This window comes from Halichoerus grypus, chromosome 5 (assembly GCF_964656455.1).
Source record: "Halichoerus grypus chromosome 5, mHalGry1.hap1.1, whole genome shotgun sequence".
Classification (NCBI taxonomy): domain Eukaryota; kingdom Metazoa; phylum Chordata; class Mammalia; order Carnivora; family Phocidae; genus Halichoerus; species Halichoerus grypus.
Genome location: NC_135716.1, coordinates 176,430,096 through 176,446,592, shown reverse-complemented (window position 1 = coordinate 176,446,592; position 16,497 = coordinate 176,430,096). Strand labels below are relative to the sequence as shown.

Here is a 16,497-nt window from a genome sequence, read left to right as displayed (position 1 = left end):
CAGGACCCCTCCCCAGGAAATCCCCATGTACCAGGAAATACCAAGGAAGGGCAAGGTCAAAGAACCACCCAGACATAGAATTGCTTATTCACATGCTGTTTTACTCGTATACACAGAAGAGCAATGGGCACAAAGAAAGGAGAGCGGGGAGAAGAAAAATAAATCCAGACCCGGGGGCACAGTCAACTTTGTTGTCCTGTCCTTGGGTCAAAGAGGCTGAGCGGTTGGCAAGGAGCAAAGACGCCTGGCAGTGCGTTCTGCCCTTGGGCAGCTTCGCGGCCCATCAAAGAAACCATTGGTTTGCTGTGGATTCTCGGGGACAGCTGGAGTGTTTCGCTGCAGGTGACAGGCGGCTCCGTGGGATGCCTGCCCGCGTCCCTGGTGAGCACCTTCTCTGGCCAGGGCTGCACGTGGTCTGCACTGCACTGGGATTTCTCAACAGTCACGGTGATGTGAAGGCCCCGAAATAGAATCAGATGGAGTTCAGTGGTGATACGCAGAGAACGAAGTGGCTCCCCGGTGAGGCTTACAGGAATCACATGACGAAAATGGATTTTTCTTGTTGTTTTTAAATCCGTTTCCCTTCCCAATTATAAAAGGAGCAACTATTTATAGAAAATCATTCAGAAGAAGATAAAAAACTGCCGATGATTTCCACTGAGCGGAGTTACCACTAGTGACATTTTGATGGGCTTCCTCCCAGACCATCTACACGTTGATCCTTATTACAGACACCACAAACATCCATTTGTTACAAAGTGATTTACCCTGTTACACTGTGCACACTGACCTGGGTGCTGTATTTTAACTGAATACATTACCAAAATGTCTCTATGGCATGGAACATTCTTCCACGACCTGCCACGGACAGCTGAGCAGGGTTTGCACTGCGTTGGGTGGACCCCAATTTATTGACCTGTCCCCTGTGGTTGGGCCCTGGGACTGTTTCTCACTTTCCACTCGAGTGAAAAAATGCTTGGCTGAACAGCCCTGCACGTCAGTCCTCGCGAATGTGTGCGGTTATGTCCTTAGGATAGATTCCCAAAAGTGGAATCGCTGGGTCACAGGGTGTAAACATGTTCAGCCTCTTGATACACGTTCCCAAATAAAAGGTCCTACCAGTTTATCCTGCCAGCAACAGAGGCTGAGAAGACCCAGCACTACATCTCATCAACTACTATTTTACATTGGATGAAATAATGTTTGTGAAAAGCCCGCCTACAGTATGATTCCAAGTCTGTGACATTCTGGAAAAGGCAGAACTATGGAGACCGAAGACCAGGGGTTGGTGGAGGGGAGGGATGACTAGATGGAGCACAAGGGATTTTCAGGGCAGTGAAATTACTCTGTACTATACTATAATGGTGGATACGTGTCATTATACATTTGTTCAAACCCGTAGAGTGTATAGCACTGAGTGAACCCTAGCATAAACTACGGACTTTTGGTAACTGTGATGTGTCAGCGCAGGTTTATCAGTTGGAACAAAGGTACCATCTGGTGCAGGATGTTGATGATCCCGCACAATGGAGGGGAGAGAGCATATAAGAGAGCTCTGTATTTTCCTCTCAATTTTGCTGTGAGCCCAAAACCGCTCTTCAAAAATAAAGTCAAGTAGGGGCGCCTGGGTGGCTCAGACAGTTAAGCATCTGCCCTCTCAGCTCAAGTCATGATCCCGGGGTCCTGGGATCGAGTGGGGAGTCTGCTTCTCCCTCTGCCCCTCCCCCACCCTGCTCATGCTCTCTCTCTCTCTCTCTCTTGCTCAAATAAATAATCTTTTTAAAAAAATAAAGTCAGGGCGCCTGGGTGGCTCAGTCGTTAAGCGTCTGCCTTCAGCTCAGGTCATGATCCCAGGGTCCTGGGATCGAGCCCCACGTCAGGCTCCCTGCTCAGCGGGAAGCCTGCTTCTCCCTCTCCCACTCCCCCTGCTTGTGTTCCCTCTCTCGCTCTCTTTCTGTCAAATAAATAAATAAAATCTTAAAAAAAAAAAAAATAAAAATAAAAAATAAAAAATAAAAAAATAAAAAAATAAAGTCAAATAAATAAAGTTCATGAAGCCCCCACCAAAGACCAGTCACAAAGCTTACATTCTGCATGGCCTGAGGAGGGGCTCCTGGAGAAGAGTAGAATTTGGGGAGTCCAGGGCTGGAAGAGTGGATCCAGGAGGAGGGATGAGGTGTGCACGGACATGACGAGGGGAGTCCACCTTGCCGGAGCCCAGAGGGAAGAGGGGAGGCCATCCCTCCGAAGCCAGGGAGGGATGCGGAGGAGGGTGCTGAAGGCAGATCCTGTGGCGAAGGGGTAAAGGAGCTCAGCACATTTATCCTGGAAAATAGATTTAGAGAGAGACATGACAGCCCTCCTCAAATATTTAAAGGGCTGTCTCATAAAAGAGAAATAAAACTTGCTCAGTGCACTCCAGGTGACAGAACTGAGCTCAGAGACCAGAAATCACCAGGAGACAGTCTCAGCTGGAGAGAAAAGCAAGCTCTATAGTAACTGGAACCTTCCCGGGAAAGCGTGGACTTCGGGCTGAAAAAGGGACAATAACAGAATGGAGTTCACCTCCTTTCTGAAAATGGGGGGCCGGGCCAGGGGGTGGCTAGGGTAAATATTCATTCTTGAATTTCTGTTAATTTGATGTTTGCTGTTTGTCCAGGAAATAGACTTAAAAGTACAAAAAGAAGATGTTTTAAATAATAAATTAAATGACGCACTGGCCATGGTAGAAGAGACTCAGAAAACCAAGGCAGCCGAGAGCCTAAGAGCAGAGAGCCTCACCCTGAAATTAAATGAAACGTTAGCTGAACTGGAAACCGCCAAGACAAAAATGGTGAGTTGGTGCCTTCCGGGGACGGGAGAATCTTTCCCTCAATGAAGGATCCCAACGCTGGGAGAACTCACGATTTAGACCAGGGGCTCTCAGCCTGGGTGCTGCTGGTGCCCCAGGCTGGTTAACCCTTTCTTGTGCGCAGCCGTCCTTTGCATCACAGGATGCTTAACATTGCCCCAGGTCTCACCTGCTAGATGCCAGTTGCAGTCTCCCTCCAGACATGTCAACCCACAGTGTCTTCAGACTTCGCCAAATGTCCTTTGGGGGGCAAAATCACCCTCTATTGAGAAGCACTGGTCTTGAATAAAAAATGAACTGAGGCTACAATGCCCTCTCTCCAGGAGTTCTAAGATGTTGTAATACAGGGTCCTCACAGGATCAGGCTGAAGGACTGAGCAGCCCCAGACCTTAGTAATCAATGACTATTCCACAGACTTTAAGATAATGTTTTAAAATTTAGCTCGGCATTCAAGGCCCTCCACCATCAGGGCTCAATATTGCACTCATTCGTCATTCATACATTCAACCAACAGGTCTGTGGGCAAGGAAGTAATGAGGACTCATCTGGCCAAAGTACGCAAAGTGAATTTGAGAGAGACTGGAGTTGGAGAGGCCAGCTCAGGCTGTGGCAAGACAAGACATCTCAATTTAGAGGAGGCATGATCGCTAAAACAGTGTGTGTGTGTGTGTGTGTGTGTGTGTGTGTGTGTGTGTGTGTGAGCTTCAGGATCGGGGGCTGCGGCCCAACATGTCAGCTGGGAATAAGGAGCAGGAGTCTGATGTCATCAGGAGAGCCAAGGAAGGAGTGGTCAGAGAAGCAGGAGGGGAGCAAGGATGAGGCATCGAGAAGCCCCGAGAAGAGCCTCAGGAAGGGCAGGGCGGCTGAGGGAAAGGGTCCAGCTCACCTCTTGGTGATGATTGGGACTTTTTGCTTTTAAGAAATAGAAATTTGGGGCTCCCGGGTGGCTCAGTTGGTTAACGTCTGACTGTTGATCTCAGGTCTTGATCTCAGAGTCGTGAGTTCAAGCCCCACGTTGGGCTCCATGCTGGGTGTGGAGCCTACTTTAAAAAATGAAAAAGAAATTTAAAAAAATACAAATTCATTCTCTTTTTCTTATAAAATTGTTCATTTGTTAATTCAACAAATACTTATTGAGCATCTAGGTCTAGATGCTATGGCAGGGATCTAGGCACTGGTGCTGTGGGTACATTGGTAAATAAGGAAAAGTAAGTTTCTGCTCTCCTGGAGCTTACATTCTAGTGGGAATGGGAAATAAAGAAACAAGATCATTCAGATGGTGATAAGCACATCGCGGAAAATGAAAGCAGAAGATGGAATAGAAAGTGTCTCGGTCTGCTCCTTTAGACAGGCAGTCAAGGAAGGGCCTCTCTGAGGGAGGTGACATTGGAGTTGAGACCTGAAACATGAGAAGGAGTCAGCCGTGCAAGGAGCTTGGGGGCGAGGAGAGTACTGTGCAGAAGGAACAGCACGTGCAAAGGCCCTGAGGTGGGTCCAAGTTCCATGCCTGTGGGTGCAAAAGGGGCATATTGCTTTTGTCGTCCTTGGCATCACACCCAGCTCCCAAGATCACACTAATCATGTCCCTGTTTTCCCAGCTCATCATGGAGGAGCGGATACAGCTGGAACAGCAGACAGTGAAGGCCCTCCAGGAAGAACAGGACTCACAGAAACACGGATTTGAAACAGAAATCAGGGAATATAAGGAGCAAATCAAACAGCACTCCCAGACGATCGTGAGCCTCGAAGAAAGACTCCAAAAAGTGACTGAGCACCATAAAAAAATAGAAGGAGAGATTGCAACCTTGAAGGACAGCAATCCAGGTCGGTCCAAAGAGAAGCTGAGGAAATCTTAGCGTTCGGGGCAGGTTCTGATTATCCCGTGGGTCTCAGTAGGCTGCTAATGGGCCCGAAAAGGCTGCACCTCGCTTGAACGCTCCTTTTTTCCCTGGAGGCACCATTTTCTTCCCGTTGCACAACAAGGTTAGGGGCCCTCGAGGCCCAGGTTAGACAGAAGTCACAACAACGGGACAGGACGTCCTTTGTGCCGAGCCAGCGAGCCAGCGGAGATGCACAGACTACCAGGCCTTTCAGAGCCTTCTCTCTGCCCTCAGGAGTTTGCGACTTTGTCTAATGGCCTTTCATAACCAGCTTTAAAAAGAAATCCAAAAGCGGCTGAGAAAAGAACTAAGGGTTGTGAGCACGTACTCACCCTAAATGACCGAGGCGACGCAATGCATTGCAAAGACGCTGAGCTCTCGGAGGAGAGTTCTGGAAGTTGAGGCCTCGGGCCAGGGCTGCTCTGAGTGCCAGCAGCACCACCCCCCACACCAAGGGTGACTACCAGAAACGTCTGCGGACAGTGCCAGATTTCCCCGGGGGCGGGGGGCAAACTCACCCCTGATTGGGAACCATGGTCCTGGTCTACAGCCAGCTGACAAGCTGTCGGGACTCACGTCATGCTTTCATTCACTCGACGCTCTTTGTTGAGCGTCTGTTAGGTTCCAAGTTTATTCTAGGCATTGGGGATTCCATATGGAATCCAGGCACGGTCCCTGCAGTTCATCAAATGACGGCCCTGACAGGTGACCCAGTCGGAACAGGGCACCATGGCCCAGGCATGAGGCGGGACTCAGTCTCCCAACCCAAGTTGAGGTCAGAGGGAGCTGGGACCCGAAGAGTGACAACAAAGTAGTCACATTTAGCTCAGAATCTGCCAGAAAGCAGACATTCCATAAACACCTGATGAACGAGTAAAGGTGCAACCGAGGATGAGGATGGAAACCGGAAGGCGGTGGGCTGAGGAGTAAGTGTGAGGAGAGGACAGGACAGGACTTGTCTGGGAGGAAAGGCCGAATAGGGAGGAGGCGTGGTCCAGTGGTTGGGGCTCCACTCCTCACCGGCCTCGCTGACTGGCCACCGGCAAGTTCTGTCCCTCCTGTGCCCATTTCCTCCCCTGTAAATGGGGTTCATGATCCCTGCCTCATAGAGTAGCTGGAAATATTTCATGAGCTTGTACGTGGGGGGTCCCAGCCTGTGCCACAGAACCCATGGTGGGGCTCATTAGGTGGAGAGGGCGGCAGAGTGTAGGGGGGGTGGCTAAGTTGGAAAAGACGCAGGTGTGTTTATAAGCCCAGGGGAAGGAGGGCATCAGTTGCATGCGGACTGTAATGACATTCACGGGTCCCTCTGATTCAGCCCAGGAGGAGGTGATGCAGCGAGACCCCCCAGCGGCACCTCCGATGGAGGGCAGTGTCAAAGACGAAGTATGTGACACCTTGATGTGAGTACCCAAGGGGTGTGTGCACACCAGGCCAGAGACACCCCTCCCCACCCCCACTTCTGGCCACGTCGTCGGACCCTGAAAAAACGGAGTCGAGTTTGGGGTCTTTTCGCTGTCATTTGAATTTCTCGATCCTCTAGCAGGTCAGGATGATGTCATGGTAAGATCTGGGTGGGTCTATGTTCAGATCCCAACTCAACCCCTTGCAGGTGTGTGGCTCTGGGCAAGTCACGTCCCATCGCTGCACCTTAGTTTAATCACTTGTGAAATAAGCTGGTACTTGTCATAGCTCAGCCTCAGATTGAACCCAGCTGGGATCCTCTGTCCTATCTCCCTATATATATATATTTTTTTGCATCAAAATGAATTTTTGCTTTGAGAATTTTTAAAGAGCGTGCTTCTCCCCCTTGCTGGGACTGGTATCCCTCGGACCCGCACTGAAGGAGGATCACTTTGCATTTCTACCTGGCCCCTTCCAGGCACTGGGGACATCCTGGAGACTGAGGTGAGCTGACTTGGCCTGTCTTTGTGAGTTTCAGAGGGGATCTACTGACCGCTCAGAAGGAAATCCTGTCTCAGCAGGAGGTCATCATGAGGCTAAGGAAAAACCTCACGGAAGCCCACAACCGAATGTCAGATTTGAGAGGTTTGTATGATTGCCTGTGGCTCTTGACTTCCTGACCCACTTTGAGAAAGGAAAGAACAGGCTTAAGAGTTGGAAAGCTTAGCATTAAAAATCCTGCTGACCTGCTTTCCTGGGCGGTCACAGCATTTGAGCATTTGTACCTCGGTCAGCAAGACAGGTGCCTGATCAGGGGGCCACAGGGAGCATTCTCAGAGGGCTTCAGACCTCTGCCTTGAAATGCAACTTTCCTTTTGAGAAAAATGCCCTTTTGCCTTAGAGGATTTGTCTCTGGAGGCAAAGGCTGGGAGGGAGGGCACAAACCCCAGCACCCCCCAGCTCTGGGACCTAGAGCAAGGTATTCCCTCCTCACCTCCCCTTCCTCCTGTGCAAAATCACCTACAACACACCTATTTCCTGGAGCTGGCTGGACATTAGGGACCTCCTACACTAGGGACCAAAGAGCACGAACCAGTCTAGCTGAATATTCCTACTTTGCTCTTTTTCTCTCCCCGCCCCAAACCCATCCTTTTATTTCCGCCTCCCCTCTTTTGCTTCTTATAGACATTTTCTCCTTCCCAGCCCCAAAACGCACAGGCAGGTGGGAGTCAGGAGACAGAACTTGGTTTGGGGAAGTCAAGGGAGGGCGAAGAGCACTCCTCTTGTCTTGTCCCCATCTCAAACCCTGTGTACCCCCAAAACCTTCAGTGGTATTTGCTCCCCCTCGAGCTGTACTGTCAACGCCCCCAGGGCATTTATGGCTGAATTTTCCAAAGAGTGATTGTTTTCATACTAAGGTAGGAGAAAGTATAGCAGAGAGGCTAGCAGGTCCAGTACTAGAATTAGGAGACGTTGGACCTGGTTCTGGATCTGCTACTTATTTTAGTCCCCGGAGTTTCGGCAAGCACCTTTACCTCTCCAAGCCTGTTTCTGCCTCCGTGAAGTGGGGCTGTGACCAGTAACTCACTTGGAGGGTTGCTATGAAAATCTGAGGTAATGCAAGTGTCTCCGTTTGGGTTTTGCCAACAGAGGCTGACCCTGAGACCAGAATGCTCCTGCGGGTGGTGGGTTTGAGAGGCGATCCCAGGACCAGCAGCAATGGAGGTAGACTAGAGGCAGGAGAGGGACAAAGGCAAAGAAAGCTGTGTTGTCAGTCAGGGGCAGAGCGGGCAGCTGGAGCTGAATTCTGCAGGGGGCGAACGCTGGGGAGCAGGGTACAGCCCAGACCCCGGGTCGCCAGCCCCAGGGGTGAGGGGAACCGGGCTGTGAATTCCAGTCTCGGGTGGAGGCTGATGCACCTGGCAGACCCAGGAGCAGAGCAGACCCCAGAGGCCGGAGAAGGAACGCCCTTAGGCAAACAGATGCAGAAGCAGGCAGCCGAAGGTGGACCAGGGAGCCCCCAGAGGCCACAGGTGCAAAGGCAGGGCCCTGACAGCTTCTGGAACACCGGGGTCAGACAGGGCTTTGCTGTCGTTTGCTAAGACGCAGGCAGACCCCCTGGCTGTTACTAACGCCCCCCCAGCCCCGCCGCGAGAATTCCTGGAGCGTGGACCTGCCTCATGGTTCTTGTAGACCTGGCCGATGGGCCGTGGCCCTGGCAGAGCCCCAATGCAGGAGACCCCCTCACCAGCTTTCCTGTCTCTCCAGGGGAGCTTAATGAAAAGCAGAAGATGGAACTGGAGCGGAACGTGGCGCTGGTCCAGCAACAAAGCAGCGAGCTGAGAGCGCTCAAGGAAAAGATGGTGCAGCTGACCGGCCTGGTGGAAAGGAAGGACAGGGAGCTGGAGGTCCTCAAGGAGGCGCTCAGGTGTGTGGGAAGGCCCTCATGGTATAGGGGGCCCAGACACACCCAAGTGCCCAGGGAGCCTCCCACGTGGAGGTCACTCGGTAAATGTTAAAAGGAGGGAGGGAGGGATGGATGGATGGATGGATGGATGGATGGCAGGCATGTGTTTCATTACTTCACAACCTCATCATTTAAAACAGGGTTTTGCTTAGTTCTGTGCCTCGTAAACATTCCTGCCCAGTATTCCAGAGGACAGGCCTCAGCTTAAATGCCACTTCCTCCAAGGAGCCCTCTGTCACTTACCCTCACCAAACAGAGCCAAGGGCTCCTACTCTGCCCGGGGTCTCTCAGCCCCTGCACTCCGTACAACCTAACACTTCTCACACAGCCAGGCTGCTATGGCCTGTTTGCCTATCCGCCTTCCCCATAAGGCCCCCATATAGACCTTGCCTGCTGTTGACTCCCCAGCATTCACACAGTGCCTGGCACATAGGGAACTTTATAAATATTGATGGAACCAATGTATAAACTGGGGTAAAAGAAGTCAGCTTAAAATAAATGTAAGATGTCATTGTCATTCCACGGATTAGTCTGAAAAATACATGTGAGTTTGCAGTTTCATCCACAACTTGCCCTTATTTTGACATAAGAGTAATGTTTTCTCCAAGAAAGGTTGAGTAAAAGCCACATCTTGTGACTACCCTGTAGATTCATATGCCTCCTGGCTCCTGGCCAAGACAGATTCACAGAGTGGTTAGAGACACAGGCTGCCTGGATTCAAAGCCAGCCACCTTCACTTACAAGCTTGGGCAAATTGCTGTGGGTCTCTTTCCTTGCCTGTAAATGAGGCAAAGAGAGTCCCCAACTCATGGGATTGTTACGAGAAATAGAAGGGTTAACACGTACAAAGTGTTAGAAACAGCAGATACGCGGCAAATGCCCCAGCAAATGCCCCAGCGGGTGTCCCGCAGACCTAGTATGGGAAACAAAGGGGGACAGGTGTCTGCCGCCCTGGCCACGATTTTAGAAGTCCCCTGAAACTAAAGTCTCCAGAAATCTGCCGGCAGGAGACTTGAAGACCCGAAGGTTTCAGTTACCTATAAAAACGGAGTTCCTTTTTCTGTCCTGTCAGTGGCTCCAAAGGTCAGTGGTGGTTCCTGGAACCTCAGGCTGCCGGCCATCCTGCCGTCCAGTGACTCATCTTCTCTGCCCTAGGGCCTCCCAAGAGAAACACAGAGTCCAGCTGTACAAGGAGAAGGAACAGAAGCCCAGGAACACGGCCCAGATGTGTGACATCTCGGTGCAAATAGAACCGGTCCACACTGACATTCTCTTGAGCGGTCAAGAGGTGAGTGCCGCCGAGGCCCGGCCACTCAGCGGGACAATGCTAAGAAAAAAGAGCCCCATGGTGCCCGTCTTTGCTTCTGAAAATATTTGCATTCTAAGTTCCAAAGATCTGACTTGCTTATGTGAAATGCGCGCAGTAAAAAGCGGTAGTCCCCGCCCTCCTCCCGAGGCCACTGGAGGTCACGGCTGTTGGCAGTTTGACACATGTGCCATCAGCCCTTTTCCTCACAGAGCCTGCCCTACCCTCATACAGGCGCGACCCCACAGTGTGCGAAGACCAGCCTCGGCTCCAGGCCGCCCGGGTTCCATCCCGGGGTGAGACCCCTGCACCCAGAAACGCTGACCCCAGGGAGGTAATTGTATGCCGGCTCCCTTGTCTGGAAAGTAGCAGGATGACAGCCACCACCGCGTGGGGTTGTAGAGAAACAAACTTTGTTTATGCACACAAGCACACGCACCCTATATATGCATGTTTATACAAGAGATCTTTTTGCAAAATAATGGTATTAAGCCATGTCTATTCTGCAATGTGTTTTTTTCCCCCACTGAACACTATACATATAAAGACCCTCTTTCCTAGTAAGTATATAAAGAACCACTCTGTTCTTTTAATTGGGTGCATAGAATTCCACTGCCTCCCTCTTGTCCACCCCGAGTCCCCTGCGGATGGACACTGAGGCTGTGTCTACTTTCACACGTTGCTATAGTTAATGTCCCTGTAGGTTTGTACATAGAACAAATTCCCCAGATGTGAAAATGCAGGGTCCAGAGGGCATCTCAAATTGTGCTTGGTGGGGCCAGACTGTCTTCCCAAAGAGCCATGTACCATTTCTGCTGCGTGCCCGTCTCTCCCTGACTCCTCTTGGGGTGCCTGGCCAGAAGCCTTTGCATGTCTGGACGCCTCAGCTGCTCAGAACACAGGGAGCGTGTCTCCGAGTGAGAACAGCCTTCACCACGCTGCCCCCCAAGGTGGCACTCCCACTCTGCCCTGGGATGCTTCCCGTTGTCCGTGGAAGGCTGACTGCGGGTGCAGCGATTCCTTGAGGCCTCGGGTTTCCTGGAGCCCAGGGACATCCTTTTCCCCTTTGCTTTATGAAACTAGAGAACAGGGCATTTCAGTAATGGGCTTTGGACCTTCACTTGGAAACAGGGCCAAATGTGTCAGCCTGCCTTCCTGCTTTCTCAAAGATGCCATTCCCCTGCCAAACAGCAGTGAGCCAGGGCCGCACGCAGCTTGAACGAAAGGGCTCGAGGCCCAGCCATCTGGGCAGCACCATCGCTGTCCAGAGCGTTTCACGGAAGGTGAAGGTGCCCGGGGAAGCGCCAGCGGTCCCGCACCCTGAGCTCTGCGGGGCGGGGAGCAAGTCTCGCTCCTGTCTCAGACCTGTCAGAATCCCGAGCTCTCAGTGCAGGACCCAGCCCATACTCGTTCACTCGCTCAACAACCATAGAGTGTCTGCTGCATGCCAGGCCCGGGGTGGGCGCAGAGGGGGAGGCCCAGGGCTCCTGTTCACACCAGACCCCCTCCGACTCTGCACAGAGTTTGCTAGAACGGATTGTTGACTGGATGCCGAGATTATTAGTTTCCCTTATGAGGCAGGATTAACTGAAGAGGATGGGGGAGGGAGGCTGCAAGATAAAAGGAAAAAAGTATTTGTTCTTTCTCCGAATGGCTTTCCAAACTCAGGCTACTTCCTGCTTTCTAAGCCAGAGTGGGTCAGAGGGCTTCAGAGTTGTATGAGAAAGAATCTCCATCTTCTTCTCTAAATAAACAAATTCCCAGAAGAGCCATGAGTAAGGGTCACATCGGGCTCAGGCATACTCTTCAGACAGAATAAAGGCTGTCACCAAGCCTCACTGCTGTGGCTGCCCCAGCCCCAGGTCAGTAGACCCTATCCTCCTCTCCACACTCCTGCACACGTGCGTGCACACACACACACACACACACACATGACATTCCTGGGCAAGCATACATCCTCAAAGACAGCAAGGCCAGTGTAGAATCAACCTGGGAAGAGTGGACCAGCCATGCAGCCTATAAGCAGGCTGAAGCCCATGTCAGGCTCAAGTGAGGTCCTACTAAGTCCAGCCAGGAGTGGCACGTCCCCTTCTTTTTGCTGCTGAGCCCTGGTCCCAGCCAGAAAGCTGGAACAAGCTCCTTCCCACCCTGTTTCTAACCTCATTTCAGTCAGGCTCCGTAACTGTGGACCGTCTACTAAGCTCAGGCACAGTGCTGGGCCCTGGGAACACCACAGTCTCCAATGGAGACAAAGACTTTGCTCTCACGGAGCCCATGTGTTGCATAGAGTTCATTACTGGGCTTCAGGGGGCCCTGAACCTCCAGAATCTGCATGCAAATTTTTTAAAGATTTATTTGAGAGAGAGAGAGCAGCGGGGAGGGGCAGAGGGAGAGGAAGAGAGAGAATCCTCATGCAGGCTCCCCACTGAGTGCAGATCCCGATGCGGGGCAAGATCCCAGGACCCTGAGATCATGAGCTGAGCCGAAATCAAGAGTCAGACACTCAACCAACTGAGCCACCCAGACGCCCCTGTACACAAATTTTTGTGTGTCTGGGAATTTTTCTGAAAGATGGAACCTTGCATTCTTCTGAATCTGAAAGGTGGGCATGACCCTTAAAAGACAGAGAAGACCTCTCCTTGTCTATGCCTTTCATAAGCCCTACACTAGCTCTGTGCTCTGTGCCTGGTGGCTGCCATATTGGATGGTGCAAGAAGTGGAACCATTCCTTCATCCCGGAAAGTTCTGTTGGACAGTAGAACCTCCAGAAGTCTCGGAGGAAGGTTTTCCTTTCTCCAGACCAACCACGAGCCAATCTATCAAATTCCCCCTAGCAAATATTGAAGAGCCATCCCTATTTCCAGTCAGGAAGAAAGTACCATGTGTTCTTATCTAAAAATGCCCCCTCCTGGAGCAGAATTTGATGTGATTATTCTGAGACAAGACCCAAATGACAACAAACAGAAACCCAAGCTTAGAAGAATATTAGAAGAAAATATAAAACACAGGGAGGGAACATAGAGGGGGGTTTTATTTATAGATATGCTAAGTAGGTAAGAGAGTTGGAAATCTTCCTAGATGTGACTTTATATTTGAAATGAAAAATTTAAATTCCTTCTGCGCTAAAGCCCCTTACAGTAGCTTCCAAGGTACTAAGTGACAGGGTCTCTGCTAGTCATGAGTTGTACATGTTTCTTGGACTATAAGAGAGAGATTCTGACCCCTGATAAAGCTGTCCTCTACACCATTCTGGCCACAGGAACAATCCTTCAGTGATCTAGGGGCCAAGTGCAAAGGGTCCCGACATGAGGAAATCATTCAGCGTCAGAAAAAGGCCTTGTCTGAACTGCGTGCGCGAATCAAGGAGCTTGAGAAGTCCTGCTCATCAAGTAAGTTCCCTCCCTGCTGGTCTCCCTCTCCCTGCTCAGAGCCCTGAGCCCCAGACTCTAGAGGTCACTCTGGGCACTGCCATCGGCCAGGACCACTGTCTTCTGTCCTGTCACTTCATAGCCAAAAGGACATTGTCATACGAGGAAAGATGGCAGGCATGATCTCAGAGTCAAGGGCAAGCCTTGATCTTAAATAAATGGGATTTCATAAAAAACTCACTACATTGTCCTTTTTCTTATTTCGCTGTGGCCTGGTGGGAACTTTGTCATGGACTAACAGTGCAAGGATCAGCTTGGGAACCTCCTAGAATACTCTATTTAGAAGGGATAACGTTTTCAAGACACTGCACCTGTTGCTGGGGGGTGGGGGGGAGTGCTGGGCTAGGCCCCAGAAGCCAGGGTTCAAGTTCCAGCCTGGTTCCTGTGGCTGAAAGTTCACCGTCCATGTCTCGGCACTGGCTCCCGCGAGGCCCCAGCCTCCTACTATGTGTGACCTTGGACAAGCCATTTACCTGTCTAGGCCTATTTCTCACCTGCCAAGGGAGGGTGGTGGAGATCAGCACTGGCCTGCAGTAAGGTCCAGTAAACCACAGCTGTGATTTCTTTTTAAGATTTTATTTATTTATTTGAGAGAGAGAGAGAGGGCATGAACTGAGGGGTGGGGCAGGGAGAGGGAGAAGCAGACTCCCTGCTGAGAGGAGGGCCCAACTCGGGCTCAATCCCAGGACCCTGAGATCATGACCTGAGCTGAAGTCAGATGTTTAACCAACTGAGCCACCCAGGTGCCCCAGCAGCTGTGATTATTACAAGCAATAACTTCTTCCTGACCCTTTCTTTTGACTCTCATTTATTTTATAGATCATAAGGACCACCTGACTGAATCCTATCTAGACTTAAAGACGGTCAGAATGGAAAAAAATGTCCAGAAATTCTTGCACGCAAAACCTGATTTGCCAACTCTCTCAAGAATAGAGATCGGAGCGGTAACCAAAGAAAGTTTCTCTCTGCGGTGACACGTGGAGAGGGTGGGCGTGGGGGCAGACACTAGCCGGGTGCCCCAGCACGGCCTCACACGTCAGTGGCTTGGGGCCAGGCCTCCCTGGGAGGCCAGCGTCTGCACTACCGGCTCAAGGCTTTGGTGAACCAGCAGCCCCATGTCTGAACAGAGAGGTTGCTCTCCGTTTGTGCCCAGCGTGTTAAATCATTTCACTGACCCTGGTCCAGAGCAATCTCTGGTGGGCCCTCCTTTTCACACGATGTGTTATATCCTGCAGAAAATACTCAACAGGCTAATTTTTAACATTATGCCATGAGTTTGCCTGAAGTTTGCTTTGCACGGCAAACTGAGAAGCGTGAACACATAAAGAGCAGCCGGAGGGTTGATTAAGAGGACGCAAGTTCTAGAGTCAGAGGGACCTGTGTCCGAATGCCAGTCCCGCCCTCCATGTGACCTCAGGTGGGCTCTTACCCTTTCTGGGCCTCCTTTGCCCAGCTGCGCCCTGGTGAGAACCTAGAGGTGGCTGGTTTAAGTGCTTATCCCCGCGTCCGGCTCAGAGCAAACACTTAATAAATGATAGCTGTTATGATTGCTTAATAGTATTTAGATAGTGACACTCAAGAAACCCTTCCTCTCTTAAGGGAAATAGTTGTATTTGCTAGGATTTTCAGAAGTGATTTGACCGTTATGTTGAAGGTGCCCTGTACCCTAAATGGATGTTTGATGGGTGCCTGATTGACACCTGACAATGGACCGCTCGGGTCACGGTCAATCACGGGATCTGCTGGGCGTGGCTTGCTTCCACAGCTGGATCTACACCACGCAGAGGCTTTTAGACCATGGAACAAAGTCATCCTACCTGTACCAACATTCTCCTGCACCATTTTTCTGGACATTTGCTAGGGATGTGAGTCTTCAGGAATGTACTGGCTTTCTGGATAAGCCCTCATTCTCCGAGGTTGGAAGTGGAGAGACAGTCTCCAGGTGGGGAACTCAGCTGGCTCTCCTATCCTGACCTGCTTCCCAAGATTTACCTTCTCCCTAGCACCGACCCTATGCCACCACCACGACCACAGAGCAGGAGAGCCCCCAGCCCTCTCGGAAGAGCTCAATCCTCCAAGGTTGGCAATAATGCAAATTGAAAGAAGAGAAGGAGCAGGAGGAAGGCTCGCTGACATCTATTAAGTGTTTGCCATGTGCCAGGCACTGAGCTAAGCTATCATTTATCATTCAGCCAGTTATCATTCAACCCTCACAGCAGCCTTGTGCTGGAGTTACTGTCATGATCCCCATTCTACAGATAAGAAAAGTTAAGACTTCAGGCAGTCAGGTACCTCACCCAAGGTCACAGCATAATGACTGATGGACCCAGGACTGTGTCTAGCTCCCTGCTAGTCTGCAGAGAAGGACATGGGGACTATGTGATTAAACCTCATCCACCAGATTCTGCCTTAGGTGACCCTCCATCAGGAAAGGAAGGGGAACCCGGAGCGGGATACGGAAGACACCGCCCAGGGCTGGAGACGCTGAGTGGTACTTCAGGCTCTGTCATCCTCAAATCCCCTCCTTCACACTCAGCACTAGAGATGGAGAGACAAATAGCTCACGCTTATCTATCACAGTCACTTGCTGAGCCTTTATGTTTTTGTAGTCAGTTTTTTTTTAATCTCAGAGGTTTACAGTGGAGTGCCAGCAGATGCTATGGGCCAAGAGATGCTCGGGGTGAGCACTTAAAACCCAGTTTGCTTTTTAGGGAGATTTATTACAGTTATTTATGGTCTTCCAGACTCCCTGATCTGTCTGGTGGCTCTTCCTTGTGGTCAGTAGGGACTTTCAGCAGCCAGCTGGCTGAGAGAGTGTTACGGAGGGCACAGCTGTGAACACCACTGGGCATTGTTTCCGGAGTGGGTCTGAAGGGATGCTCGCCCAGCAGGTTCCAGCACTAGGTGAAGGTTTGGCCAGATTTGGCGACGGTATAGTTTCCGTTGCCTAAAAATGAGATTCCTTTAATAAAAGGAGGAAAGCTATTTTCTCTGCCCACTCTGTGCCAGGTGCCATGCTGGGCACAAGAGATGGAATAGTGAGCAAAAGCAACACGACCTCTGTTTTTATGAAGCTTGTCCTCTAGACTGGGGTTTCTCAACCTGAGCAGTACTGATAATTTGGGCCAGGTAATTCCTTGTTTGGGGGGCCATCCGATGC

General features: G+C 50.9%; 1 protein-coding gene across 1 annotated transcript in view; it reads left to right on the top strand.

Annotated features, from left to right (window-relative positions):
- The window catches only part of FHAD1 (forkhead associated phosphopeptide binding domain 1), a 124,385-nt gene that overhangs the window by 92,994 nt on the left and 14,894 nt on the right, over positions 1-16,497 (top strand). The window contains exons 19-26 of the mRNA XM_078071797.1: positions 2,660-2,833; positions 4,451-4,676; positions 6,051-6,135; positions 6,675-6,781; positions 8,405-8,564; positions 9,759-9,891; positions 13,169-13,298; positions 14,157-14,281. Coding sequence (XP_077927923.1) covers positions 2,660-2,833; positions 4,451-4,676; positions 6,051-6,135; positions 6,675-6,781; positions 8,405-8,564; positions 9,759-9,891; positions 13,169-13,298; positions 14,157-14,281 — 1,140 coding nt within the window. The remainder of the gene's footprint in view (positions 1-2,659; positions 2,834-4,450; positions 4,677-6,050; positions 6,136-6,674; positions 6,782-8,404; positions 8,565-9,758; positions 9,892-13,168; positions 13,299-14,156; positions 14,282-16,497) is intronic.